Source organism: Terrapene carolina, unplaced genomic scaffold, assembly GCF_002925995.2.
Source record: "Terrapene carolina triunguis isolate 2854851 unplaced genomic scaffold, T_m_triunguis-2.0 Scaffold268, whole genome shotgun sequence".
Classification (NCBI taxonomy): Eukaryota; Metazoa; Chordata; order Testudines; family Emydidae; genus Terrapene; species Terrapene triunguis.
Genome location: NW_020664619.1, coordinates 678,827 through 705,781, shown reverse-complemented (window position 1 = coordinate 705,781; position 26,955 = coordinate 678,827). Strand labels below are relative to the sequence as shown.

The window sequence follows — 26,955 nt, the reverse complement described above, 5'->3', positions numbered from 1 at the left end:
TGTTTGCCTATATTCATCCTTTGTAATCTGTCCTAGTTTCCATTTTTTATATGACTCCTTTTTATTTTTTAGATCATGCAAGATCTCGTGGTTAAGCCAAGGTGGTCTTTTGCCACATTTTCTATCTTTCCTAACCAGCGGAATAGCTTGCTTTTGGGCCCTTAATAGTGTCCCTTTGAAAAACTGCCAACTCTCCTCAGTTGTTTTTCCCCTCAGTCTTGATTCCCATGGGACCTTACCTATCGGCTCTCTGAGCTTACCAAAATCCGCCTTCCTGAAATCCATTGTCTCTATTTTGCTGTTCTCCCTTCTACCCTTCCTTAGAATTGCAAACTCTATGATTTCATGATCACTTTCACCCAAGCTGCCTTCTACTTTCAAATTCTCAACGAGTTCCTCCCTATTTGTTAAAATCAAGTCTAGAACAGCTTCCCCCCTAGTAGCTTTTTCAACCTTCTGAAATAAAAAGTTGTCTGCAATGCAGTCCAAGAATTTGTTGGATAGTCTGTGCCCCACTGTGTTATTTTCCCAACATATATCCGGATAGTTGAAGTCCCCCATCACCACCAAATCTTGGGCTTTGGATGATTTTGTTAGTTGTTTAAAAAAAGCCTCATCCACCTCTTCCACCTGGTTAGGTGGCCTGTAGTAGACTCCTAGCATGACATCACCCTTGTTTTTTACCCCTTTTAGCCTAACCCAGAGACTCTCAACATTTCCGTCTCCTATGTCCATCTCTACCTCAGTCCAAGTGTGTACATTTTTAATATATAAGGCAACACCTCCTCCCTTTTTCCCCTGTCTATCCTTCCTGAGCAAGCTGTATCCATCCACACCAACATTCCAATCATGTGTATTATCCCACCAAGTTTCAGTGATGCCAACAATGTCATAGTTGTATTTATTTATTAGCACTTCCAGTTCTTCCTGCTTATTACCCATACTTCTCGCATTTGTATATAGGCATCTAAGATACTGGTTTGATCTTTCCTCCCGGTTTTGTCCTGACCCTCCTTTCTCTCTGCCAATATAGCCCACACTCCCTCTCGTTTCTGACCCATCTCCCAGGTCTCCATGTTCCCCACTTACCTGCGGGCTTTGCTCACCTGTCCCCGTCGAACCTAGTTTAAAGCCCTCCTCACTAGGTTAGCCTGTCTGTGTCCAAATAGGGTCTTTCCCCTCCTCGAAAGGTGAACGCCATCTCTGCCTAGCAGTCCTTCCTCAAATAGCATCCCGTGGTCTAGGAAGCCAAAGCCCTCCTGGCGACACCATCTTCGCAGCCAGGCATTCACCTCCATGATGCATCTGTCTCTGCCCGGGCCCCTACCTTTGACAGGAAGAATCGAAGAGAATACCCCCTGCGCTCCAAACTCCTTCACCCGTACTCCCAGAGCCCTGTAGTCACTCTTGATCCGCTCAGTGTCACACCGCGCAGTATCATTTGTGCCCACATGGATGAGTAGCATGGGGTAGTAGTCAGAGGGCTGGATAATCCTCGACAGTGCCTCCGTAACGTCTCGGATACGGGCTCCCGGCAGGCAGCATACCTCCCGAGATGAAATGTCAGGGCGACAGATGGGCGCCTCTGTCCCCCTCAGCAGAGAGTCTCCGACCACCACTACCCTACGTTTCCTATTCGCAGTGGTGGCAGCAGACCTCCCAGCCTTAGGGGTACGAGGCTTCTCCTCCTTTACTGTAGGGGGTGATGCCTTCTTTCCTGTATCAAGAAGAGCATAACGGTTACCTAGTACCACGGCGGGAGGGTTCGGAGCAGGGGTGGAGCACTGCCTGCTGCCAGAAGTAACCAGCTGCCAGTGTCCACCCTGAGCCATCTCCTCCTCCACCAGTGGTGTATCAGCAGTCCTGTGTACTGGGACAGCTACCTCAGCTGTCTCCACATGGACACTGTCCAGGAATTGCTCGTGGATTCGGATGCTTCTCAACCTAGCCACCTCCCCCTGTAGCTCTCCCACCTGCTGCCTGAGAGATTCCACCAGCAGGCACCTTTCACATTGGATGGTCCCCCTAGCCTGGATATCAGTAAGTGGAAATTGCAAGTTACAGTCTCTGCAAAACCACACCAGGATCTGGGTAGAAGCATCCATGCTCAGGCGCTCTGTCTGGCTACAGGCGCAGGTGGAGGAGACAGAAGCAGTGCTGGCACAGGTGTTGCGGGTCTTCCTAACCATCGTAAGCCTCCCTCTGTCAAACTCCCGTCTGCAGCCCTCTGTCCGCTGAAAGGGTTGTTTAAGCAAGAAGTTTAAAGTTTTAAGGGGAATAAAGGGAAAACAAATAGAACCGGCAAGGGACCCTCGCCCCTTCCCACTCCCCTTCCCAACTCCCTTGCGAAACTCCCTGTTAGCAGCCCCTGTTCGCAAAAGCTCCCTGGTCGCTTGTGCGCTGCTTTATAAAGCCCTGGCCTGTATGAATGCCCCGCCCACTGATTAAGGCTCAGCCAATTACCAGAGGATTCTAGGTTTCAAACCTTCCTTTGAAGCTCACAGCTTCCAACTGCCAGCCACAGCACACGGTGCTTCAAACAACCAAACAAACAAACAGACTGCCAAACACAAGCTCAGCACACAGCAAGTAACCCCCAAACACAAACAAACACACACTGCAGACAGTCACTTCTCCCACTGCGCCTCCCCCCAGCATGTTCAGCCGGTGGGGAGCGTTAGGGAGCCACTTCTCATGCTGGCTGAAGTTGGCCGCTCCAGGTCGCTGCTCCGTGCAGCACGGCGGCTGCCTGAGAGAGCCCATTTGGGGGGGTGGCGCCCCCCCCCCCCAGGTCTGGCTGCCGGAGACAGGGACCGAGCGAGTCGGAAACGTGCCGGGGGGAAATGGGTTCCGTCTTGCTCGTCCCTGCGCCGGCAACCAGCCTGGGTGGGGAGCGGCCCGGCACCACCGCTACCTCCCCAAATGGGCTCTCTCAGGCAGTCGCCGCACTGCACAGAGCAGCGGTCCACAGCGGCCACACAACAATGGCTGGTCCCATCCCCTCCACTCCTCACCCAGGCCTGGCTGCCAGGGACAGGGCCAAGTAGGGTGACCAGATGTCCCGATTTTATAGGGACAGTCCCGATATTAGGGGCTTTTTCTTATATGGAAACCTATTACCCCCGCACACTCTGTCCCGATTTTTCATACTTGCTGTCTGGTCACCCTAGGGCCAAGCCTGCCTGGGGGGAAGCCAGAGCAGAAATCTGGAGGGGGGTCACTTGACTCGGAATGCCCCCATGTGTTGGCTCTGAGCGGGGCAGGGCTCAGCTCAGACTTTCTTTCCTGCGCGGTGTTGGGTGTGGGGGGGCTCAGGGCTTCAGCCACATGGGGTGCTGGGGCTCTGGGCGGGGTGGAGCTTGGGACTTCAGCCGCGCAGGGGCACTGGGGCTCCAGGCTTTCGGCGCATGGGGACCGCTCCCAGCTTCAGCCCTGCGGGAAGCGCTGTAGCTCAGGGCGCTGGGCTTCAGCCCCGTGGAGGAGCACCGGGGCTAGGGGTTTTATCCCAGGGGGGTGCGGGGAGGGGAGGGGAGTGCTGGGGCTCGGGTCTCAACGTGGCTCTGCTCTTGGTTTCAGCCCCATAGAAGTGCCGGGGCTTAGGGTGCCGGGCTGGAGCCATGGGGCCCTGTGGCCCCCTGAAACCAACTTGCAGATCCCCAGGAGGCTGCAGACTCCTGGTTGAGAACTACTGGTTTGGATTATGCTGTCTTTTATGCCTCTGGAACTCTCCAGGATGGGAGGAGAGGCAGAGAGGTGTGAGTGCGTGCCAGCCCATTCCAATGGTGCACACTGCAGGGGTCTTGATTCTACCCAGGCAATATGCAGAAAGTTTGTCTTCCCTGAAGCTGATTGTGAAAAAGTTTGTTGTTTCAGCATATTTATTTTTATTTATGTAATGGGTATAACAAGTTCAGGCATTAACACAGATAGTCTCAAATTTAAATTTGAATAGGTTTAGTTTTTAAAAGAACTTACTTACAATAATTGATTTTTTTAATTTTATTTTAAAATTGATTTTTGAAAAAAATTCCTGCTTTTTATCTACCTTTATGTGGTACGCTCCTTCTTTGAAGCCTTATCCAGCTGATTGGGGATGGTTACCAGAGAACCTTGATGGTTGAGGAGAGAGAAAACCTGCTTCCCTGGTGGTTACTTGGTCTGCACCCTTGAGTCCTTTGCATGTCTCTCTTTCGCTCCTCTGTTTGTTCCATGCATTCTTGAGCATGGCTTGTTGCTTGCATCCACGTGTGCTCCTGAGCTGTTGAATAGCTTTGGAGCAAAGTTGGGGTGTGCAGAGACCTCCCTCTGTAACAAATGTCTCTCTTTCTTACAAAGCAGCACTGGCCCCTACGAGAATGGTCCCAAGAGGCCTTGTAGATCTAGCATCTCTTGGCCTTTGTTTTGCCCCAGTAGGGTTACACCTCCATGAGAGGGAGCAGGAACAAATAGAGTCAAAGCGTTCTGTGACTGGGCCATGGAAATCTCAGTGCACTGAGGGGGCGATGGAGCAGGGGCCATGATGTTTGTTGCTGCTGCTGCTGTGATAAAAGCTGGGGTTCCAGTGGCAAAGGTGTGACTGCAGCACTTCCATGTTCTCTGCATTGCTGAAGGCAGCGAATGGGACCTGTAGCTAGAAAAAGGTGTGGCCAAGCCCTGTGAACACACTAGAACTGTTTCTTATATGTGCAGGAGAGAGGTGCAGTCCCAAAGGCCTAGCTTTATAAAAGGACTTTGGCAGCTGTGTCTTTAGGCCATAATGTAGGCTCCACTGCCATGACAGAGCCAGCTCAGTTGACACATAACCCTGTAGACCCCAAAGGTTCTGCCAGTAAAGTCCCCTACCCACCTACGCCCTGACATCACACAGCTACTCAGCACGTGAGGTTGCATCTAAGCCTGGCAGCATTCTCAAACGCTGCAGCCACTGACTTATCGTGCCTAAGGGCCCTGAGCTGGCAGGCCGGTCAGAGCATGCCTAAGTCCTCCACAAAAGCCAGCTAGGAGTATGTGGGTGGGCGTGTTTATAACCAATAGCTAAGTGATTAGCTGGGATGTGGGAGACCCAGATTTGCAGTTCAGTGTTACTTGAGTTAGAGCAGGGCCTGGGACGGGGAGGGTGAGATGGTACCTGAAACCATGAAAGGCAATAAGGTTATGCAGGGCGGGGCCACAGAATGGCATCAGAGCAACCATGACGGGGTCTGAGACAGTGCGGGGGGTGGGGTGGGGGGGGTGCTGTGAGAAAAGGAAAGCCTCACCAAAGCTCAGCAAGGTGCGGGAAAGGAGTGAGAGCCAGATCCACAGAAGTATTTAGTCACCAACGCCCTTTTCTGATACAGTACCACTCTCAGTATTCCCTCAGGGCATCCCCTTTTGCATGCCATTGAGGGCTTTCAGGCGTCTTTATGGCACTGTCTACACTTCACCCCTATGTAACTCATAGCTCTTCATGGCTTCAGCTGCCATCTCACTGCTCTCTCCTTCCACCATTGTTAGCATCAATCATCAAGGCAGAGATGTTCGCTTTGCACAGATGCAACTTTGGTGCCTTTGTTTGAGTATTCTGAGGTTGCTGGCCCTACCCAGGGGAATTGTGTTTCCTTGAGCCAGTGGCCATGCACCACCTGTGGCTTTTTAGAAGCAGAAGTCAGTGTGGCCAGGTGAGCTCAATAACAGCACGCCTATAAACCGTGCTGTTCAACTGCCTGTCTCCTTCCTCTTACAGGTACCTGTCCTTAGTCAGGACAACAGATGGACCAGAGTATTCATCAACTGAATTTCAAGCAACTAGACTTGGAAACTTTAAATTATTTGTTGTCATCAAACGTCACCAGCCCCCTGAGGAATTGCTCCAAATTCTCCTTCCAATTCGGGTCATTCTGGCCAAGTGCAGCCTGTAGGCATGGGGCAACAGGCAGCAAGTGGGGTGGCAGCTGGTGTCTCATTAAAGTGAAATTGTATTACAAGGCTTGTGTTTTGTAACCAATCATGGGCAGCGCTGGGGGTTGGCTTTCTGCGTTTCTGAAGGGAAGGCCACAAAGTGCAGGGATCATAATAGGGCAGATAGGGAGGTGCCAAATAGCTGAGCTGAACTCACCCTTCCAACAGCTAAGACTGCAGGCTGCAATTATGTTCAGCAGCACTCTGGGCAAGGCTATACATTTATGACTCAAGGCCCCCCTTTGCAGGCTCAGCTTGTCTCCCCAGACAGTGAGTCACCTTCAGTGAGATGTTCATTTTCTTTCAGACAGCGAGTAGGACGATGAGGCCGTTTCTTGCAGTCCCTGCCCTCAGGGGCGGCTCTAGTTTTTTTGCCATCCCCAAGCACGGCAGGCAGGCTGCCTTCGGCGGCATGCCGGTGGGAGGTCCGCCGTGCCCGCGGCTTTGGCGTACCCACCGCCGAATTGCCACCGAAGCCGCGGGACCAGCGGCCCTCCTGCAAGCATGCCCCCGAAGGCTGCCTGATGGCTGCCTTCGCAGGGACCGGCAGGCCGCCCCTCCCCCCCCGCCCCCCCCCCCGCGGCTTGCTGCCCCAGGCACGCGCTTGGAGCGCTGGTGCCTGGAGCTGCCACTGACTGCCCTTTGAGCTGTGATACCTCAGCAGCAGGCAGGAACTATGAAAGAAAAGTGCCTCTGCCTGACCCCTGCAGTCATCTCCTTTCTGTGTATGATCCTGCCCCCCCGCCCCCCCACTCAGGGCCGGCTCCAGGCACCAGCCCACCAGGCTTGTGCTTGGGGCGGCACCTGGAGGGGGGCGGCGCAGCGCTCCGGCTCTGGCCGCAGGGGAGAGCGGGGCCATGGCCAGGCTCGCCGCCGGGGAGAGCAGAGTCCCGGCCGGGGCTCACCGCCCTCCCCCCAGGGCTCCGACCACCCTCCCCCCACGTTGGGGGCGGGGGGGAGGCGGCCGGAGGCTTTTTTGCTTGGGGCGGCAAAAAAGCCAGAGCCGGCCCTGCCCCCACTGGACTTAGTGTAGCCTGTTTTTTTTCTTTTCTACTACCGCTTTAGTGCAATTGCTGAAGGAGGCTGCACCTTGGCGCCATTTCCATTAGACCCATTGAGCCTGTTGTTTTCCTGCCAGCATAGTGTAACAGCGAGTCGGCCTACCTTTACCCGTCACCCAGGTCTTAATGGTGTCGCTAACAGGGCCTAGCACACACAAGTCTAATAAACAGTGCATTGACCTGTGCCTGGCTGCACCCATTGTCACTATCAGGGACTCGGTGTATGCATCTTGGTTGCCCTTAGGCCTTATCCATGCTCAGGCCCTTTAATCAAAAGTCTGGCTCTTAAGAGCTGCAGTTTGGCTATGGCAGCTGCAGTGTAGCCAAGGCTCCAGATGCGTCCAGCACTTGCTGTAGGCAGATTTAATTGGCATTGTTAAAAGGCCCAAAAGCTGTCAAGGCCTCATTTATATGAGGGCAGCTAAACCACTGCTAGCACTAGAGGGATGGTAGCGTGCACTCTCTGTGGAAGCATGGCTTTGCTCACTGAATGCAGGAAGTGGGATATGAGCTTGAGCCCAGATGAGCCGAACCAGCAGCCAACCTGGCACAGATCTGGTACTGACTGGCGTTTTACAGACCCAAAATAGAGGTGACTGCATTATTGATATAAAAAGCTCCTTAGTTTTATAGCCTTGTCTGAGCATGGGTGCAGGGTGTTTCAAGGAGGGATGCAGCCAGCCTGTCCCCAATGTGATGCAGTCCAAATGCCCATAGGTCAAGTGGCAAGCATCAGGGTGGATTTGTGGCACCATGGCATGGATAGTGGAGGACTAACCCTTGAAATGGTGGTTTGTTTGTTTTTCATACACACTTAGTCATCGCTGCTTGCCCAAGTTTTCTTTCTTGAACCTAGTTCTTCTAGCACCCAGCAGGCAACTGTCCTGTAGTGGCAGCATGTCCCCTATAGCCTGCTGAAAAGTGGCCATGCTGACATCAAGATGACAAGTAGCCACCTGAAGCAAATGTGAACATACTTACTGGGGGGCAGTTGGTGGGATTGTTCTTACACTGCATCACCCCAGGGTAGGGAAGGGCTGAGTTATGGGCCATCTGGGCCCTATCACTGCTAGGATTCTTTTGTGGTAGCCACTAGATGCCTTGCTGTGCAGGTTGCTTCACGAAAGCCTGGGTTCCCCAGCTATGAGAGCCTGCCCTCTAGAGCGTGCGTGTGTGTGTGTGTGTGTGTGAGAGCGTGAAACGTGATTACATTGGCAGGTGACATGCACAACTTGATGTGTGATGGGGGGACAGGAAGGAGTTCAAGGAGTATAAGAGACGCAAGGAGCTCAATCTATGTAGTTTAACAAAGAACAGTTAAAAGATAATTTGATTTGGTCTACAAATATGTACATGGGGAACAAGTATTCAATAATGGGCTCTTCAGTCTGGCAGAGAAAGGTATAATATGATCCAATGGGTGGCTGTTAAAGCTAGACAAATTCAGGCTGGAAATAAGGCGTAATTTTCTAACAATGAGCATAATTAACCACTGGAACAATTTAGCCAGTTGTTGTGGTGACCACTCCATCTCGGGCAATTTTTAAATCAAGACTGGATGTTTTTCTAAAAAATATGCTCTGGGAATTAGTTTGGGGCCATTCGCTGACTAGCCATGAAATCTCTGAAAGAAGTCTCAAGATGGGAGAGACCATAGCAGGGCAGATGTGATGGACATTGAGGCAGAGATGCTGGAAGACTTGGCTTTCTCTAGATTTGAAAGTAGAAGCAGTGAATAGAGAGAAGCCCTTCTTCTGCTGCTCACTGGCCTGAGGAAAGAGCTTCATCCACAGACAGACACAGGCTCTAAAATGTAAAGTAAACTTTATTCTCCTTGAACCACAAAATAGATTTCTTTGGTTGTACAAATTTCACTAGTTACAGTCTTGATGAGCTAATTTTTCCTCTGCATCTCTCAGGAGAGGAGAGAGATCAGAGCCTGGCACCCAGGTACCGCAAAGGGAAAGGAAAATCACAAGTTAGTCACCAAAACCAATTCATGATTGTTTCCAGAAATTGCTTTTGTTAAAAAGCAAATACTAAAATGAGGTTTAAAAAGGAAAAGCTCAAATTGCTGATGATGGCAGCAGCCGTGGCTGCAGTTTGATAGATTATTGGATTTCCCCCTGTCCAAGCCCTGTAAAATTAAACATCAATTCAGTTAAAATGAGCCATGTGATTTGGTGTGAAGAGAGGAGATTCTCAACTAAAAGAAACCGCATCCAGTCATTTAGTAAATGTACAAGCAGAAGTGCCCTCCACTCCCTAGTCACATCCTGGCACTGGGAGGATTAAGGGCCAACTCTGGGCTTACTGCTGGCGGCATCAGCAAGTAAGAGAGCACCGATTTGTTAGAGGGAGTGGAAAGATCACTCAGACCATTGCCAAGACCAAGCTCAGATGCCTTGCTTTGATTTGGGGCGTGTGTGGATAAGGGCTGCTTAACTCGCGGAGGGCAGTAAGAACAAGAGAAACACTAATTTCACTGGTAGACACAGGCCCCTAGTCACTGGCCCAGATCCTTGGGTTCACTTGGTACTGAGGCTGACAGAGCCTTTGTTCCAGGTAGGAAGCCAGCAATAACGTCCTTGGTGCATGTGTAAAGAATCTCGTCTGCCCTAATCTGTAGGTAAAGCGTCAGGACGCCACCAAGTTGTCAGAGAGAGACCGTAGGATGTGTAGTTAGTGCGCGGCATATCTCGTTATCCGTTATCTCCCTGCATGGTGCTCACTTTGTCTGTGCTCCAACCTCCCTCAAAACTCACATTTTACTTCAGTGGTCATGGGCAACACAGAGAGAGCCACCACCTTCTGCTGCCACCACCATCACTCTCTGTGTACCATCATCATCCTGCACCCTGACCCCAGCCAATCCATATCCCACCTTACTCCCTGCACCCCATACTATAACCTTACCCCCACTGTCTCCTTATTTGTACCGCCTACTGCTGTGTCACCACATTCTAATCCCCAACTAGTCTGTCCCTACTGCTGTCACATGCACACACTGCTATAGCCTTGCACTCCCATCTGCTCTAGTTCATCCAGCTCATGTATGCTACTCTCACACAGGACAGTCAGCACCTGTTCCCCACATGTCCCCCTCCCCATGTAGTGTGTTTGCCTAGAATGGACCACAGCCTATGCTACAGGAATTACATGTGCATCTGGGGGGCAGAGCTGTTGCCAGAGGAACAGCGTCACACCAAGCCAGATGATTGTTGGCCTGGTGGTGGAGTGGAATGGGGACAATGCATTCTAGAGATGTCACAGATCCCTGCCTCTGCACGGACATGACACTCCATGGTTGCGGGGGAGCTGGCTTTTGACAAATCAGTGGGATTTAGAAGGGAGTAAAGGGCTGGCCCTTCCGCTAAGTCATATCAGAACAAAGCCCCCATAGTAGCCACTGAAAAACCCAAGTGGAGGGAATAACAGGTGCAGCGTCACACACCCACACATGCGCACACACACACACACACACACATACTATTTACAGACTAACAAACTGCTGCTGCCCACTGCCCTGCCCCCCCCCGTCAGACATCTACAAGTCCAGCACTGTCCTGTTTTGTTCAGCACATGCCCCAGTGCACTGTGGGTAGTGAGAGAAAAAGGAGGTTCACAGCCTAAAGGAAGTTAGTTAACCACAACGCCTCCTGGGTGCGCAGTTCCCAGCCAATGCCAAGGAGGCAGCTGTGGGACCCAGTCCAGTGCTGTCTGTGGAGTGCAGGAAGGTGAAGAGCCCTGTGCTGGGCTGTCCTGTTGCCCTCTATGTGGGGACAGCAGCCTCCAGACTGCGACGGCTGTGTCGGAGTTTGCGCTTGCTGCTGTACAGAGCCATTTCTTCAAGTGCTGATGTGGTGGGTGTTGAGGAATCGTGAGTTACTAACAGCTCCTCTTCCTCTGCTGGCCCACCCTGCTCCTGGGGAACTGAGCAGAGACAGACAGACAGGAATCAGGCAGGAGACAGACAGTATTTCCCACAGAGCAGCATGCCTCTGAGATACAGAGCAATCACTTTGTGAACAGAGACACTGGATTTATGGTTTAGTATGACAATCTATAACCCACTAACAACCCCCTTCCCTCGCTCCTTCCCTTCCTTTCCTCCCTATGACTGGAGGGGTGTTAACAGGCCACTTCACCTTGAACAGTCCCTTGAAATAATGACTTGTGCTAAACAAGCTGCTCCACCTTATATCTAGCTGTGACACTCTGAGTACCTGCAGAAGAGCTCTGTGTAAGCTTGACAGCTTGTTTCTCTCACCAACACAAGTTGGTCCAATAAAAAACATTACCTCCCCCGCCTTGTCTCTCTAAGACCCTTCCAGGCAAGCAGTTGGTAAACTGAAAAAAAAATTCCCATTTTGGTTCTCTTGAAATGGAATTTTTCTGAATTTCTGTCCCATGAAAAATTTCAATTCTTTTATTTTGTCCTGAATAAGCATTACTTTCCCCCCCTGAAACCTCACAGCTAGCTATGCCCTGTGGTCTCCCAGACTCATTCCCGCCCTCCAGTCAAACCAGAACAAATTAATTGGATGCCAAAGAAAAGTCATTTCATTTCCACCTGCTGCTACGACCCCTTCTGCCGTGACCAAGGGCAGAAGGGTTTGGGAGAGCAGCAGGTGTCACCATCACTGGACTGGACTTACAGATCAGTAACTAGCTCTGAGATATTTGTCACCACGTTACCTCGGTGCAGGCCCTCGTGGGTCATGCCTAGTGCTTCTCCCACACCAGTGCAGCACTGTTTGAGCTGTAATGTCCCTAGCACTGTAGGATGTAGCTGCATGTTCTCTATAATCAGGGCACTGTCCCACATAGTTTTAAATGCTCCAGGATGGGATTCCCACGCCTTCCCTGGGGAAGATTCCCCAGACTGAGAGCTCTTAGTTTCGAATAACTAACAAAATCATAGAGCTTTTGGGGGACTTCAGCTACCCAGACAGTTGTTGGGAAAATAACACAGCAGGGCACCAATTATCCACCAAATTCTTGGAATGCAATGGAGACAACTTTATATTACCGAAGGTGGAGAAAGCGATTAGGGGAGAGGCTGTTCTGGATTTGATTCTGGCAAATAGGGAAGAACTGGTTGAGAATTCGAAGGTGGAAGGCTGTTTGAGTAAAAGTGATCATGATATGACAGAGTTCATGATTCTAAGGAATGGTAGGAGGGAGCTAGAATTCAGGATGTGACAGACTGTCTGCTGAGACTGATCAAGCCCTCGAACTGCTACCCCTTCCCACATGGGCACCAATGATACTGCCAAGAATGACCTTGAGCGGCTCACTACAGACTACGTGGCTCTGGGAAGGATAAAGGAGTTGGAGGCACAAGTCGTGTTCTCATCCATCCTCCCTGTTGAAGGAAAAGGCCCAGGTAGGGAACATTGAATTGTGGAAGTAAATGTGTGGTTACGCAGGTGGTGTTGGAGAGGGGGCTTTGGATTCTTCGACGATGGGATATTGTTCCAGGAAGAAGGATTGCTAGGAAGAATCATAGAAGATTAGGGTTGGAAGAGGCTGCTACTTTGCCTCAGTCTTCACAGACAAGGTCAGCTCCCAGACTGCTGCACTGGGCAGCACAGTATGGGGAGGAGGTGAGCAGCCCTCAGTGGTGAAAGAACAGGTTAAGGACTATTTAAAAAAGCTGGACATGCACAAGTCCATGGGGCCGGATCTAATGCATCTGAGGGTGCTGAGGGAGTTGGCTGATGTGATTGCAGAAACATTGGCCATGATCTTTGAAAACTTGTGGTGATCGGGAGAGATCCCAGATGATTGGAAAAAGGCAAACAGAGTGCCTATCTTTAATAAAGGGAAGACGGAGAATCTGGGGAACTACAGACTGGTCAGCTTCACCTCAGTCCCTGGGAAAATCATGAAGAACGTCCTCAAGGAATCCTTTTTGAAGCACTTGGAGGAGAGGACAGTGATCAGGAACAGTCAACATGGATTCACCAAGGGCAAGTCATGCTTGACCAACCTGATTGCCTTCTATGAGATAACTGGCTCTGTGAATATAGGGAAAGTGGTGGACATGATATATCTTGACTTTAGCAAAGCTTTTGATACAGTCTCCCACAGTATTCTTGCCAGCAAGTTAAAAGAGTATGGATTGGATGAATGGACTATAAGGTGGATAGAAAGCAGGCTATATTGTTGGGCTCAACGGGTAGTGATCAACAGTTCCATGTCTAGTTGGCAGCCAGTATCAAGCGGAATGCCCCAAGGGGTGGGTCCTGGGGCCGGTTTTGTTCAATATCTTCATTAATGATTGGATGATGGGATGGATTGCACCCTCAGCAAGTTCACAGATGACACTAAGCTAGGGGGAGAGGTAGATATGCTGGAGGGTAGGAATAGAGTCCAGAGTGATCTAGACAAATTAGAGGATTGGGCCAAAAGAAATCTGATGAGCTTCAACAAGGGCAAGTGCAGAGTCCTGCACTTAGGACAGAAGAATCCCATGCACTGCTACAGGCTGGGGACCAACTGGCTAGGCAGCAGTTCTGCAGAAAAGGACCTAGGGGTTACAGTGGACGAGAAGCTGGATATGAGTCAGCAGTGTGCCCTTCTTGCCAAGAAGGCTAACGGCATTTTGGGCTGTATAAGTAGGGGCATTGCCAGCAGATCGAGGGATGTGATCATTCCCCTCTATTCAACATTGGTGAGGCCTCACCTGGAGTACTGTGTCCAGTTTTGGGCCCCACACTACAAGAAGGATGTGGAAAAATTGGAAAGAGTCCAGCAGAGGGCAACAAAAATGATTAGGGGTCTGGGGCACATGACTTATGAGGAGAGGCTGAGGGAACTGGGCTTATTTAGTCTGCAGAAGAGAAGAGTGAGGGGGGATTTGATAGCAGCCTTCAACTACCTGAAGGGAGGTTCCAAAGAGGATGGAGCTAGGCTGTTCTCAGTGGTGGCAGATGACAGAACAAGGAGCAATGGTCTCAAGTTGCAGTGGGGGAGGTCTAGGTTGGATATTAGGAAACACTATTTCACTAGGAGGGTGGTAAAGCACTGGAATGGGTTACCTAGGGAGGTGGTGAAATCTCCATCCTTAGAGGTTTTTAAGGCCCAGATTGACAAAACCCTGGCTAGGATGATTTAGTTGGGAATTGGTCCTGCTTTGAGCAGGGGGTTGGACTAGATGACCTCCTGAGGTCTTGTCCAACTCCAATCTTCTATGATTCTATGGACAATGGACTGCAAGAAGGAAGACTTTAGCAAACTCAGAGAATTGGTAGGTAAGATCCTGTGGGAAACAAATCTAAGGGAAAAAAGAGTTCAGGAAAGTAGGTATTTTTTTAAAGAGACATTATTAAGGGCACAAGAGAAAACTATCCCAATGCAAAGGAAAGATAGGAAGTATGGTAAAAGATCAAGAGGTCTTCAGTGACCTGAAACTTATAAACAAGTCATACAACAAGTGGAAAGTAGGTCAAATTACAAAGGATGAATATTAAAAAACCAACACAAGCATGTAAGGACAAAATCAGAAAGGCCAGGGCACAAAATGAGCTTAAACTAGCTAGGAAGATAAAAGGTAACAGGAAAATGTTTTACAAATACATTAGAAGCAAGAGGAAGACCAAGGACAGGGTAGGCCCATTACCCACTGAGGAGGGAAAGATGATGATAGAAAACGCAGCAATAGTCAAAGTGTTAGATGCCTTCTTTGTTTCAGTTGTAACCAAAAAGATTAGCAGTGATTGGAGGATTAACATAGTGAACATCAGTGTAAATGGGGTAGGATCAGGTCAGATGTCTTCAAGTTGGCAGAACCTGACAAAATACAGCCTAGAATACTTAAGGAACTGGCTGAAGAGGTCTCTGAGCCATTAGTGACTAGGGTTACGATTCTCTCTGAGAACTCATAGAGGATGGGAAAGATCCCAGAGAAGCGGAGAAGGGCAAATATAGAACCTATCTATAAAAAGGGGAATAACGACAACTCAGGGAATTACAGACCAGCCAGCTTAACTTCAGCACCTGGAAAAATAATGGAGCAAATATGTATGTTGAATCCAGACACCAACTCCAAACTGCCCAGGTTAATAAGACTACTCTTGCTCTGAAACCCCGGAATATCTGAGGAGCTCCCAGTTAATTTTGTCCCTTCTGACCTCCTGGAGATGGACAAAGAGTTTATTAAAGATGCAGGATGTGCCAAGTGTGTAAAGACACAGGAGCCCAGATCACACTGGTCAGGAAGGATATGATTAAGGAATCTGATATGCTCCCAGGGAAAGGATAACGCTCCTTGCCGGGGGAAATCTGAATTCAGCGTGCCTTTGGTTCATAGTGAACTAGAGTAGGAAGGTTGAAGGTGGGTGTTCTCCATAATATACCTGGGGATGTATTGGTGGGGAATTATATTATTTCACTGCATAGGGCAGTTAATATTGTGACCCAGAGCAAGAGAGAGGATGTTCCTGGGTTTCCAAATGTAAATCCTGCAGAGGGGGAGGCAGCTAAAGGGGGAGGGGAGACCTCTGCACATTTAGCAGCAGAGAGTGATGATATGTCCACAGGGGAGGGGGCCAAGGAGTCAGCCCTCAGTGCAAGCAAAAGCTAAGGGGAGTTTGCTGCTGAATCAAGTGCAGACAACTCATTGGGAAAACATTCTAATAGTGCCCAAGATAAAGAGAGCAGGGGAAGGTTTAGGGAGGAGGGCAGAATATACAGGGAAGCCCCAGTGGGGAAAAATAGATGCCACCCTACAGAGAGCTAATAGTACTCACAAAGCATCATGTGGAGCTACTGCTGCTAGCCTACCAATGCCAGTTTGCCAATTACCTAGGAACAAAGAGTTATGAGAGGCTAAGAAAAAACTTTTACTGGCCAAATATCCAGAATCAAGTAAAGGAGTACTACAAAACTTGCGACTTACGTCAAAAGCGGGAAAAGGCCACAGGTCTCTATACAGCTCCACCGCATCCTTTATCAGTGATTAAAGAAGGGTTTTATAAGGTCACCCTGAATCTCATAAGGCCATTATCCAGGCCATGCCAAAAGGGGAAAAGATTTATATTAGTGGTGGATTTTGCTGCCAGATATCTGGAAGTGGTCGCTCTGTCAAACGTGGAAACTGGAGCAGTTGCAGATGCACTGTTTACCATATTTAGCAGGGTGAGCTTTCCAAAAGAGATCTTATCAGATCTTGGTTCAAATTTCATGTCCCACCTATTTTGAGAGTAATGGAGGATGTGTGGGGCAAAACAATTGAGATCTGCCCCATATCACCCAAAAACTGTTTAGTCATGGGACCTTAAAGTCTATGTTAAAAATGTATGAGAACAGGAGGGCAAGTGACTTGGATGTAATGTTGCCCTATTTGTTATGGTCTCACCAGGAGGTGCCCCAACAGTCATGGGGTTCATCCCACTTGACCTCCTTTATGGGAGAAAAGTCAGGGGCCCTCTGGATCTTATCAAAGATTCCTGGGAGTGTGGCCCTGAAGCAGAAGGAGCATTGATGGCTGAGTCTGTGAAAAAGTTTAGAGAGGATTTCCCTGGGTGTGCACAGATGAGTCTCTCTCACTCTGTAAGCTTGTGGTCACTCCAGACACCTTGGGTAACCCTGAAATGTGTCACAGAGTGATGGTTTTCTGCACAATATTCTTTTTCTGAGTTCTGGCTCTTCCCATTTGTCAACATCATAGATCTTAGTTTTCAGCCTCCTAGCATTGACAAAGGTGGATTTATGGAGAATAACTGACAAGGTAAACCAGGAAAGCAGAAAATTCAGACTGAAGATCAGCACAGAGAAGACAAAAATTATGGTAGTTGGAAGACTAGAGGAAGAGGTAAAGATCAAAATTGGAGCCAGCTGGAACAAGTAGAAAAATGAGTGTAGCTTGGAGGACTAGTATAGAAGAATAGGAATTGTGAAGATGACATAAAAAGAAGAACTGGATTAGCTATACTGCATTCAGAAAACTGCAAGACCAGGAAGACTTAAAGACATTTAGATAAAAATGAAAATAGTATATATAAGACAACTGTCATGTCGATACTACTGTAGGGGTGGGAATGTTGGAGTGGCAGGAAAGCCAATGAATGTAAGATATTGACTGCAGAGATTAACAGGCTGAGGGTAATAACTGAGAGTGTCAAGACTGCAGAAAATAAAAAATGGAGTGATAAGAAAATGGCTAGGGCAAGAAATAAGGCTGTTACAGAAGATTCAAGAACGATGACTATTGTGATTTGGACATATGTCGAGAAGGGACCCAGAAAGGATACCAGAATTGGTGATACATACCAGAGTGCAAGGAACTAGAAATAGAAGAAGACCGCAGATGCATTGGATAGACTTGGTGAAGAATGACATGGAACAAAAAGGTTTAAAGATGAACAAAGCTGTGGAGATGGTACAAGACCAAAAGTGGTGGAAAGATTTCACTCAGACCCATTGTTGCTGCTGAGTTGATGGATGGAGAAGAATTGTCTATCCTTAGCTGGAGAGAAGCCAAAGAGGTCCTGCCTAAGAGGTTACGTCTCTTGGGGTCCTTATCTTTGGAAATGACTGAATTTTTCAGCCTATTTGGATTTTTCTTCAACTACCGAACTCACTAAGGACCATGGGCATGGATGGGAGTAGAAATTCTTAAATCCTTTCCGAGGGATTTGATACCTCTTCATAGCTACAATATTTGAGAGAACTGAGGAGGCTAGACTCTTCCAAAGGTCTTTCAAAGGCTCTGTGAATCTATGAGTGAATGATTAATGTCCCTTTATGGATTAGCATTGCCAATTGCATGGAAAAGTCAGATGGAGAATATTGAAAAGTTTGTGAGCTTTCTCCTATATAATGGGTAGCTCAACATCATACAAGATGATCTGGATGACCTTGTAAACTGGAGTAATAGAAATGGGATGAAATTTAATAGTGCAAAGTGCAAGGTCATGCATTTAGGGACTAACAACAAGAATTTTTGCTATAAACTGGGGCCGTATCAGTTGGAAGTGACAGAGGAGAAGAAAAATCTGGGTGTTTTAGTTGATCACAGAATGACTATGAACCAGCAATGTGATGCAGCTGTGAAAAAGGCTAATGCAGTCCTAGGATGCATCAGCTGAGGTATTTCCAGTAGAGACGGGGAAGTGTTAGTACCATTATACAAGGCACTGGTGAGACCTCATCTGGAATACTGTGTGAATTCTGGTCTCCCATGTTTAAGAAAGATAAATTAAAACTGGAACAGGTGCAGGTGCAGAGAAGGGCCACTAGGATGATCTGAAGAATGGAAAACATGCCTTATGAGAGGAGACTCAAAGAGCTTGACCTGTTTAGCCTAACCAAAAGAAGGCTGAGGGGAGATATGGTTGCTCTCCATAAATTTATCAGAGAGATAAATATCAAGGAGGGAGAGGAGCTATGTAAGTTAAGTGCCAACGTGGACATAAGAACAAATGGATATAAACTGGCCATCAACAAGTTTAGGCTTGAAATTAGATGAAGGTTTCTAACCATCAGAGGAGTGAAGTTCTGGAACAGCCTTCCAAGGGGAACAATGGGAACAAAAACCTAACTGGCTTCAAGACTGAGCTTGATACGTTTATGGAGGGGGTTGTATGATGAGACTGCCTATCATAGCATGTAGTCCACCTGCGACTGCTAGCAGCAAATATCTCCAACGGTCAGAGACAGGACACTAGCTGGGGAGGGCTGTGAGTTATTACAGAGAATCCTTTCCCAGGTGTCTGGCTGTGGGTCTTGCTCACTTGCTCGAGGTTTAACTGATCACCATATTTGGGGTCAGGAATTTCCTCCCAGGTCAGATTGACTGAGACGCCTTCCTCTGCATGGGTCATTTGCAGGTTTGAACTAGTGTAAATGGTGAATTCTCTGTAACTTGGAAGTCTTTAAATCACAGATTTGAGGCCTTCAGTAACTCAGCCAGAGGTTAGGGGTCTATTTCAGGAGTGCGTGGGTGAGATTCTGTGGCCTGCAATGTGCAGGAGGTCAGACTAGATGATCATGATGGTCCCCTCTGACCTTAAAGTCTATGAGTCTACAAATCTAATCAGTCTGATATACTTCACAGCAGACCTAGCCTGGAACTCATCTGAGGCAGGAATTGGGCTGTGTGTCACTGCTTTGTCCAGTGACGATAACGCCTTTCGAAGACATGGGAGGGAAAGGGTTAGGAAGCTCTTGAGGCTCTCAGAGTAATATCCTCTTCCCGGTCTTGCTCTCTATCTTCATCCTCCTCCTGTTCTGGTTCTCGCTCTCTATGGAGAGCCATATCACTGGGCAGACAAGGGACAGACCTAGTTAATGAATTAGATCTGGGTTTTTTTAAGAAGACCAGGAAGGTGAACAAGTTCTAGAGGGCTTAGAAGGGGGATCCCAAAACACCCAATAAGGCCCAGGTGGAAACTGAAGGGTTAAGATTATGGAGGAGATGGAGCTCATGGAGAAGACTAAGAGAGCTCATGGAGAAGAAGGTATAACGAGAGGGAGATATTTAGGAGGGGTTCTCTGTGATCAGGGAGTGGAGAATGGGAGGATGATGTAGGTCTAGCCAACAGGAAAGGAACTGGTGATGGTTCCCTGCTTAATTCAGGGAAAAAGGAATGGCCAGGAGACAAGAACTGCTCATGCTCCACAGGTGGTGTCGAGCTCTCTGAGCAAGGGTGAGAGGTTGTTGGTAACAGTATCAGGTATTGTGGCACCTGACATATTGGGACTGCAGTTGGTATGGAGGGCTCAACATGTGGATTACATCTGCCAGAACTGTCAAGGACTCCACTCTGTGTGCCAATTCTGGGACTGACACCTTTCAACAAGGAGAGTTAATTGGTACCAGGCTTCAGTGCTGGGGTGGATTTCATTTTCCTTAGATCTGAGCAGTTGAAGGACTCAGTTATTTTAGACTTTTCAGCATGATTAAGCCTAAGGCCTGACAATTTTGGATAGACAGTGCTTATGGCTCTTCTGTGGTCTTTGTCCTATCCAGTTCTGGGTAGGAGGGTCAGTGCCAAGAGTCTCCCCGGGAATGGAGCTCCAATCTGCCCTTCCTCGAGGTGGAAGTAGTACCAGGCTTCAGTGCCAGGCTCCCTACCGGTGCCAAACTTGTCTTAAGGAATGGACGAATGTCAACAGAGGGGGCTGTGGGCACTTAGTCATGGGAGTCTTAGGGCTAGTCTACGCTAGAGGCGCTACAGCAGTCCAGCTGCACCAGTGCAGTTGTGCCACTGTCGCATGTCTGATGAAGCTCCCATTGGCATAATAAATCCATCTCTGGGAGAGGTAGCGCTGTCCACACTGGTGCTTAGGTCGGTGTAACTTACGTCACTCAGGGGGGCGTCTTATTCACACCTCTGAGCGACATAAGTTATACTGATGTAAGTGACAATGTAGACCTGGCCTTAGGAGTTGAATCCCTAATTACAGGACACTGACTGAAGGGGACCTGTGAGGAGAGTGCGCCTTTTTTGAGTCAGAGGGACTTCCTTTGGAATCCAGTGCTCCTCTAATGGATCACATCAGGAGGAAGTGTTGTAGTTGGCTATCCCAGGAAAAATGAGTCCTGGGGGAGAAGGGCCACTCCACCGAGCACTGGTCCGGGACATGGCTGTCACCCAGACTGAAGAGATACCAACTGTGCTCAATCATGGGGAGTAAGTGCATCGCATGGTGGACAGGGCTTAAAGCTCTAATACTCTGAGTCCACCACTGGCGAGAGGCACCAAAAAGGCAAAAGTGAGGAAGACAGAATTTTTTTTGGTGAAAATGAAATGAAAAAAACCATGCAGGGTGCATGCTGGACAATGCTGGCCAGAGACTCTGAGTCCATGTGCACGTGGTACATGCACACGCACACAGACTCGAAGAACCCTGGTTCTCAAGTGTTCAAATGCTTTCAAGCCCTGCAACCCACCACATACCTCCCATTCCCTGCTGCAGGCAGCCAGGCTCTCCACTCCCACCTAGGATAGTCCCACTGGGGCATGCACACCGCACACCAACGTCAGCTGCAGGAGGCCGGACCCTCCCACCCTTTGCCCCAGGACAGAGGCCAGGAACAAACGGAGGCATGCTCACTACACACTACTCCCAGCAAATCAGTCATCATCCAGCCACAATGCAGAAAAATCCTACCCACAATTCAGTGCTGCTGGATTGGAGGGTTCAGTCTAGAATGGGACAGAAACAGGCGATTGCTTCAGGCAGCAGAACAAACTGGATTCGTCAGTGCTCTGTGGACTCCCCAGTACTGTGGCTAGGAGGGTTGATGTGGGGAGGTGGGGGCTGTATGGCTCCCTATTGCTAGGTCAGTAACTTACCTGTGCTATTTGTGTCATCCACGTATCTGAGATTGCCAACTGCTTCGGGTGACTGGAAGAGAAAAGAGCAGAGGGCAGTGAGCATCAGGCACCAATCATTCTCCCCAGTCGCCTGCCCCAGCACCAGGGATGTGGCTGACTGCTAGACAGAGCCTTTCGCCAAGGCTCTGGTGGCAGAGGGGCTGAAGCAAAGGATTCTGAGTGAAAGAGCAAATGACCCCATGTTAATGCTCAGTGCCAGAGCTGGGCAGCTTGGGCACTGCCCATAGGCTGGATTCAGGGGAGGAAGGTAGTGTGCCCAGCAGGGTATCCCCTTGCCGCCCTAGTTGGATTAAGAGAGAGTGAGAGAAATAGGTAGGGCAGGAGAGGTAAGGAGGACAGAAGATGGGGAGGACAGCAAGAGCAATGGGAATCCACAACCTCTCTGAAGGCCCTGGACTCTCACCCACAGCCTGCAGCATCTGTCAGACTGACTTCCTCAGCAGCAGAATCCATTCTCTTTTGGTTCAGTAAACTCTTTCCCTTAGATGAGGCAGGAAGCACAGACAGCCCAGCATACAGCAGCCAGTCTGGGGAAGGGTTGGTAGCTGGCAACTGTGAAACTCCAGTGCTCCTGCTAGTTTCAGAGGCCTCGGTAAACGGAAGCACATTTCAGCAAATGGAATTCTCTGCACGAGATCCTCTTGGCAGCCCCCTGCCTTGGGATTCAGGCCAGGGTCAGACTCAGAACAGTTAAAAAGAAACTAATTTTGCTCAGGGCTATAAGTCTCGAGGTGCTCCAGGGACGAGGCCCATTGCTAGAAGGGGAGGCACAGGGACCTAGCACTTTGTCCTGGATACAGAATCTCTGAGCTCTCTGGGAAAATTGCTTTCTGGAGCAATACACTCAGAGTCCTCCAGTGAGTAAAGGAGCTCTCTCCTCCACGACAATGGCTCCACTGGAGTCTTTGCTATTCAACTCTATATACTGCATCCATTGCTAGGGATCCATGGCCTGCCTGAGTTACACTAACATACGGATTCCCCCTCCTGCACCTCGTCATCCCTCACCCCGAGGAGAGCGTGTGAGCAGGGGCGTTATTGTGATTAGTCACTGACGTGTTCTGGGCAGTTGTTTCGGAGGGGAGGGACAAGTGCACTTTGCATTTGGACTAGAAAACACCGAGGGGTTTGTGGTCGTTCCCAGGCTCTGCAGGAGGGAGTTCTACAGTCCTGGGTGAGCACCAAGAAGCATCATCTCCTGCCCGCTCAAGTTTCACCCGTTGTGCCTGAGCAGCAGACTCACTGAGGATGGGGGAGGTCCTGGAGAGTGAGATGAGCCTCAGGTATCCCAGACCCAGACCTGCTCGTGCTTTGAAACAAGGACAGAGATCTTGGGTTAGCTGCAGGGCTCTACGGGAGCCAACAGAGAGTGGAGCATGGGCCTGAAGTGCCCTGTGTTGCTGAGGCGGCAGCTGTTACCCCAGTGTAGTATCCTCAGGACTGATGCTTCCTAGTGCAGGTGAATAGCAATGCTGTAATCCAAGCGGACTGGCAGGCCTGTGTGATTAATGCCAAGAAGTGATGTGGTCTCCTCCTAGCCACTTAAAAGTGGTAGGAAGCATTACTCATGGCCATTATTGTGTGAGAGTTCCAGAAGATCTCCTGGCCGGTGACTGCTTGGCCAATCGGTGGCTGTGTCCTCTCCCAGTGGCGGCAGCTCCATGATAGCCTGAGGGAAGAATGCTCCCCTGGCTTGCATTGCCACCTCAGCATGAGCTTGGAAAAAGTAATGTTTAATAAGGATTAAAATTCAAAATGATCTGGACAAACTGGAGAAAAGGAGGTAATGCAAAGTACCCCGCTTAGGAAGGAAAAAAACGGTTACTCACCTTTTTGTAACTGTTGTTCAAGATGTGTTGCTTACGTCCATTCCATTGTATGTGTGCGTGCACCCATGTGCATGTCGGAGACTTTTGCCTTAGTGGTAGCCGTAGAGCCGGCTGTGGCGTCCTCTGGAGTGCCCTGCTCATGGCGTGGTATATCAGGCACCACCAGCCCTGCGCCCTCTTGGTTCCTTCTTGCCGACAACTCCAACGGAGGGGCAGGAGGGCGGGTAATGGAATGGACATGAGCAACACACAGAGCCCTCCGTTGGGTACGGCAAATCTGGGTGACCACTTCAAGTCCCGCGCTTTGGGGGGCCCCGCAGGCTGCCAGTGCAATTGGCTGGCACCAAGCGCGGTCGGTCCCAGAAGTGACGGGTCAGTCCCAGAAGTGATGGATTCATCTCTTCTGCCCTGGGTCCCACGCCCCTTCTAGGGACGGCCCTTGCAACACATCTCGAAGAACAACAGTTACAAAAAGGTATGATGGGATAGCCTCATTTTGGCAATTAATCTATCTTTGACTATTAGCAGTAAATATGCCCAATGGCCTGTGATGGGATGTTAGATGGGGTGGGATCTGAGTTACTACAGAGAATTCTTTCCTGGGTGTCTGGCTGGTGAGTCTTGTCCACATGCTCAGGGTTTAGCTGATCGCCATATTTGGGGTCGGGAAGGAATTTTCCTCCAGGGCAGATTGGCAGAGGCCCTGGGGGTTTTTCGCCTTCCTCTGCAGTGTGGGGCACGGGTCACTTGCTGGAGGATTCTCTGCACTTTTAAGTCTTTAAACCATGATTTGAGGACTTCAATAACTCAGACATAGGTCAGGGGTTTGTTACAGGAGTGGGTGGGTGAGATTCTGTGGCCTGCATTGTGCAGGAGGTCAGACTAGACGATCATAATGGTCCCTTCTGACCTTAAAGTCTATGAGTCTAAGGTGAATAACCGTTTTTTCTTCTTCGAGTGCTTGCTCATGTCGATTCCACTGTAGGTGACTCACAAGCAGAATCGCAGGAGGTGGGCTTGGAGTTCACAGTCTTATCATAGAATCATAGAATATCAGGGTTGGAAGGGACCTCAGGAGGTATCTAGTCCAATCCACTGCTCAAAGCAGGACCAATTCCCAACTAAATCATCCCAGCCAGGGCTTTATCAAGCCGGGCCTTAAAAACCTCTAAGGAAGGAGATTCCACCACCTCCCTAGGTAACCCATTCCAGTGCTTCACCACCCTCCTAGTGAAAAAGTTTTTCCTAATATCCAACCTAAACCTCCCCCACTACTCCTTGTTCTGTCATCTGCTACCACTGAGAACAGTCTAGAGCCATCCTCTTTGGAACCCCCTTTCAGGTAGTTGAAAGCAGCTATCAAATCCCTCCTCATTCTTCTCTTCTGCAGACTAAACAATTCCAGTTCCCTCAGTCTTGCAGATTGTAGTACTGCTCTGCTGAAACCAGCATCAGCCTGAGCTTGCTGGATCAGCACATAGTGTGAGGCAAACATGTGGACGAACGATCAGGTTGTGGCATGGCAAATTTCCTGGATCGGCACCTGAGCGAGGAAGGCCGCCGATGAGGCTGCACCCTAGTGGAGTGAGCCGTCACAATCGGTGGTGGGGGCACCTTCGCCAGTTCATAGCAGTAGCGGATACAAGCCGTGATCCAGGACGAGATCCTCTGGATAGACACTGGACAACCCTTCATCCGGTCCACAACAGCAACAAACAGCTGCGTAGACTTACAGAATGGCTTCGTCCTCTCTATGTAGAAGGCCAGAGCCTGCCTAACGTCCAAGATATGCAGCCTGCGCTCCTCATCCATCGCATTAGGCTTTGGGCAAAGAACCGGAAGATATATGTCCTGACTCGTGTGGGACTGGGAGAAGACCTTGGGTGGAAAGGTCAGGTGCAGATGCAGCTGGACCTTGTCCTTATAGAAGATCATACACAGGGGTTCTGACGTGAGCACCCTGATCTCGGACACCCTACGGGCTGAAGTTATAGCAACCAAAAAGGAGACCTTCCAGGATAACAGGAGAAGGGAGCAGGAAGCCAGGAGCTCAAAGGGGGGCCCTGTGAGCCTATATAGCACAAGTTTCAGGTCCCAAGGAGGGACCGGGTCTCGGACATGTGGGTAAAGGGACTCCAGACTTTTCAGAAACCGTGCCATCGTGGGATGGGCGAAGACCGACCTTCCTTGAAATGTCCCTGTTCCTCGTAGGCCCCTGCAGAGGCTGCCACTGACTAGGAGGTGGGGGAGGCCGGAATGGCTGCCTAGACGACTGAGGCGTGTGCATCCCAGGGAACGGAGGGTCGCCTTTGTGTCCTTTAGGCCATGCAGACATGCATCCGTTTGATCAGAAAACAGGCCAACACCGTCAAACGGAAGGTCGTGGATCGAGGCCTGCATCTCCTGGGACAGGCCGGCGGTCTGGAGCCAGGAACTATGCCGCATCACCACCGTTGAAGAGACCACTCGGGCAGCTGAATTGGCGGAGTCCTGGGCCATCTGGAGAGAAGACCGAGCTGCCACGGTCCCTTCCTTCACCAGGGTGGCAAATTCCTGGGCCGCTTCATGGGACATGGAATCCTTGAACTTGAGGAGAGAGCTCCACAAGTTAAAATTGTAGTGGTTCAAGAGGGGCTGGTGATTTGCCACCCGAAACTGGAGGCCAGCTGTAGAATAAATCGGCTGAATAAGTCGTTTTTTCGCCTCTTTATTCTTAGGGGTAGAACTGGTGGGCCCCGTTTGTCCCATTCATTGGCCACCGACACAACCAATGAACCCGATGGCGGATAAGTATATAAGTACTCGAACCCCTTTGCGGGGGCAAAGTACTTGTTTCCGCCCTTTTCGAGGTGGGCGGGATGGAAGACGGGGTCTGCCAGATGGCCTTGGCGATATTCAGGACCCCATTGTGAACCAGGAGCGCAACCCGGGTTGGGGCGGACGCAGAGAGCACGTTAAAAAGCGTGTCCATCTGCTCCTCCATCTCCTCCACTTTGAGGAACAATTTAGCCGCCACCTTGTGGAGCAGAACCTAATGCTGGCGGAAGTCTTCTGGTGGGCGAGCTCTGGAGGTTCCGCTACCGCTTTGTCTGGGGAGGAGGAAGATGACTGGATGGCTGGGAGAGGGGGGGGGCGGGAGGCCTAGGTGGTGTGGCCTTGGGGGGGAGTGGCCTTGGGGTTTGTACTGGCTCCTCACCCGAGGCGGTTACCGGGACGTCCTGCACCGAGCCCGGTGCCGCAGATGCTGGGGGCACCGCCTGTGGTCTGTCTGATGCGGCAACCGAGGGCTGGCGGGAGTGGGGCACCGGCATGACAGGAACGTCCCATGTGTTCCAATACGGCCATTGGGACGGCCACTGGCTTTGGTGCCAGGTCGGCACCAATGCCACTGATGCACCTTCAGGAGCCCACTCATGCTGTCTGGGCGAGGGACTGAACTGTGCCTCCGAGCCTGCGAAGTTGCCTCCCTGCGGCGAACAGGGCAGGGCTGTGGAGCCTTGAGTCTGACGGCGCAATGGTTGCTGCCGGAGACCGGTGGTTGGACTGGTCTGACTGGTGCCGGGGGTAGGGGGAGCGGCGTTGCGTCGGGGAGCGCCCTCGAGGTCTCAGTGATGGTGACCGATGGTGGGGCGAGGACTGGTACTGGGGTGATCGACAATGCCTGGGTGAACCTCTGCGCGACGACAGAGATCAAGAGCGCAGTGCCGGCGACTCGTAGCGACTAGCCGGAGACCTGGGCTGACATGGAGACCAAGAACGTGGTGACCTGTGGCT

At 50.1% G+C, this 26,955-nt stretch overlaps 2 protein-coding genes across 2 annotated transcripts in view; one reads left to right on the top strand and one right to left on the bottom strand.

Moving 5' to 3' along the window:
• The window catches only part of IQANK1 (IQ motif and ankyrin repeat containing 1), a 121,937-nt gene extending 116,037 nt beyond the window's left edge, over window positions 1-5,900 (top strand). Inside the window, exon 16 of the mRNA XM_026657695.1 lies at window positions 5,726-5,900. Within this exon, the coding sequence (XP_026513480.1) occupies window positions 5,726-5,900 (175 nt within the window). The remainder of the gene's footprint in view (window positions 1-5,725) is intronic.
• Window positions 5,901-8,806: 2,906 nt separating this feature from the next.
• The window catches only part of SCRIB (scribble planar cell polarity protein), a 166,724-nt gene continuing 148,575 nt past the window's right edge, over window positions 8,807-26,955 (bottom strand). Inside the window, exons 43-44 of the mRNA XM_026657694.2 lie at window positions 21,311-21,362; window positions 8,807-10,934 (exon numbers count right to left, since the gene is read on the bottom strand). Coding sequence (XP_026513479.1) covers window positions 10,774-10,934; window positions 21,311-21,362 — 213 coding nt within the window. The 3' untranslated portion in view covers window positions 8,807-10,773. The remainder of the gene's footprint in view (window positions 10,935-21,310; window positions 21,363-26,955) is intronic.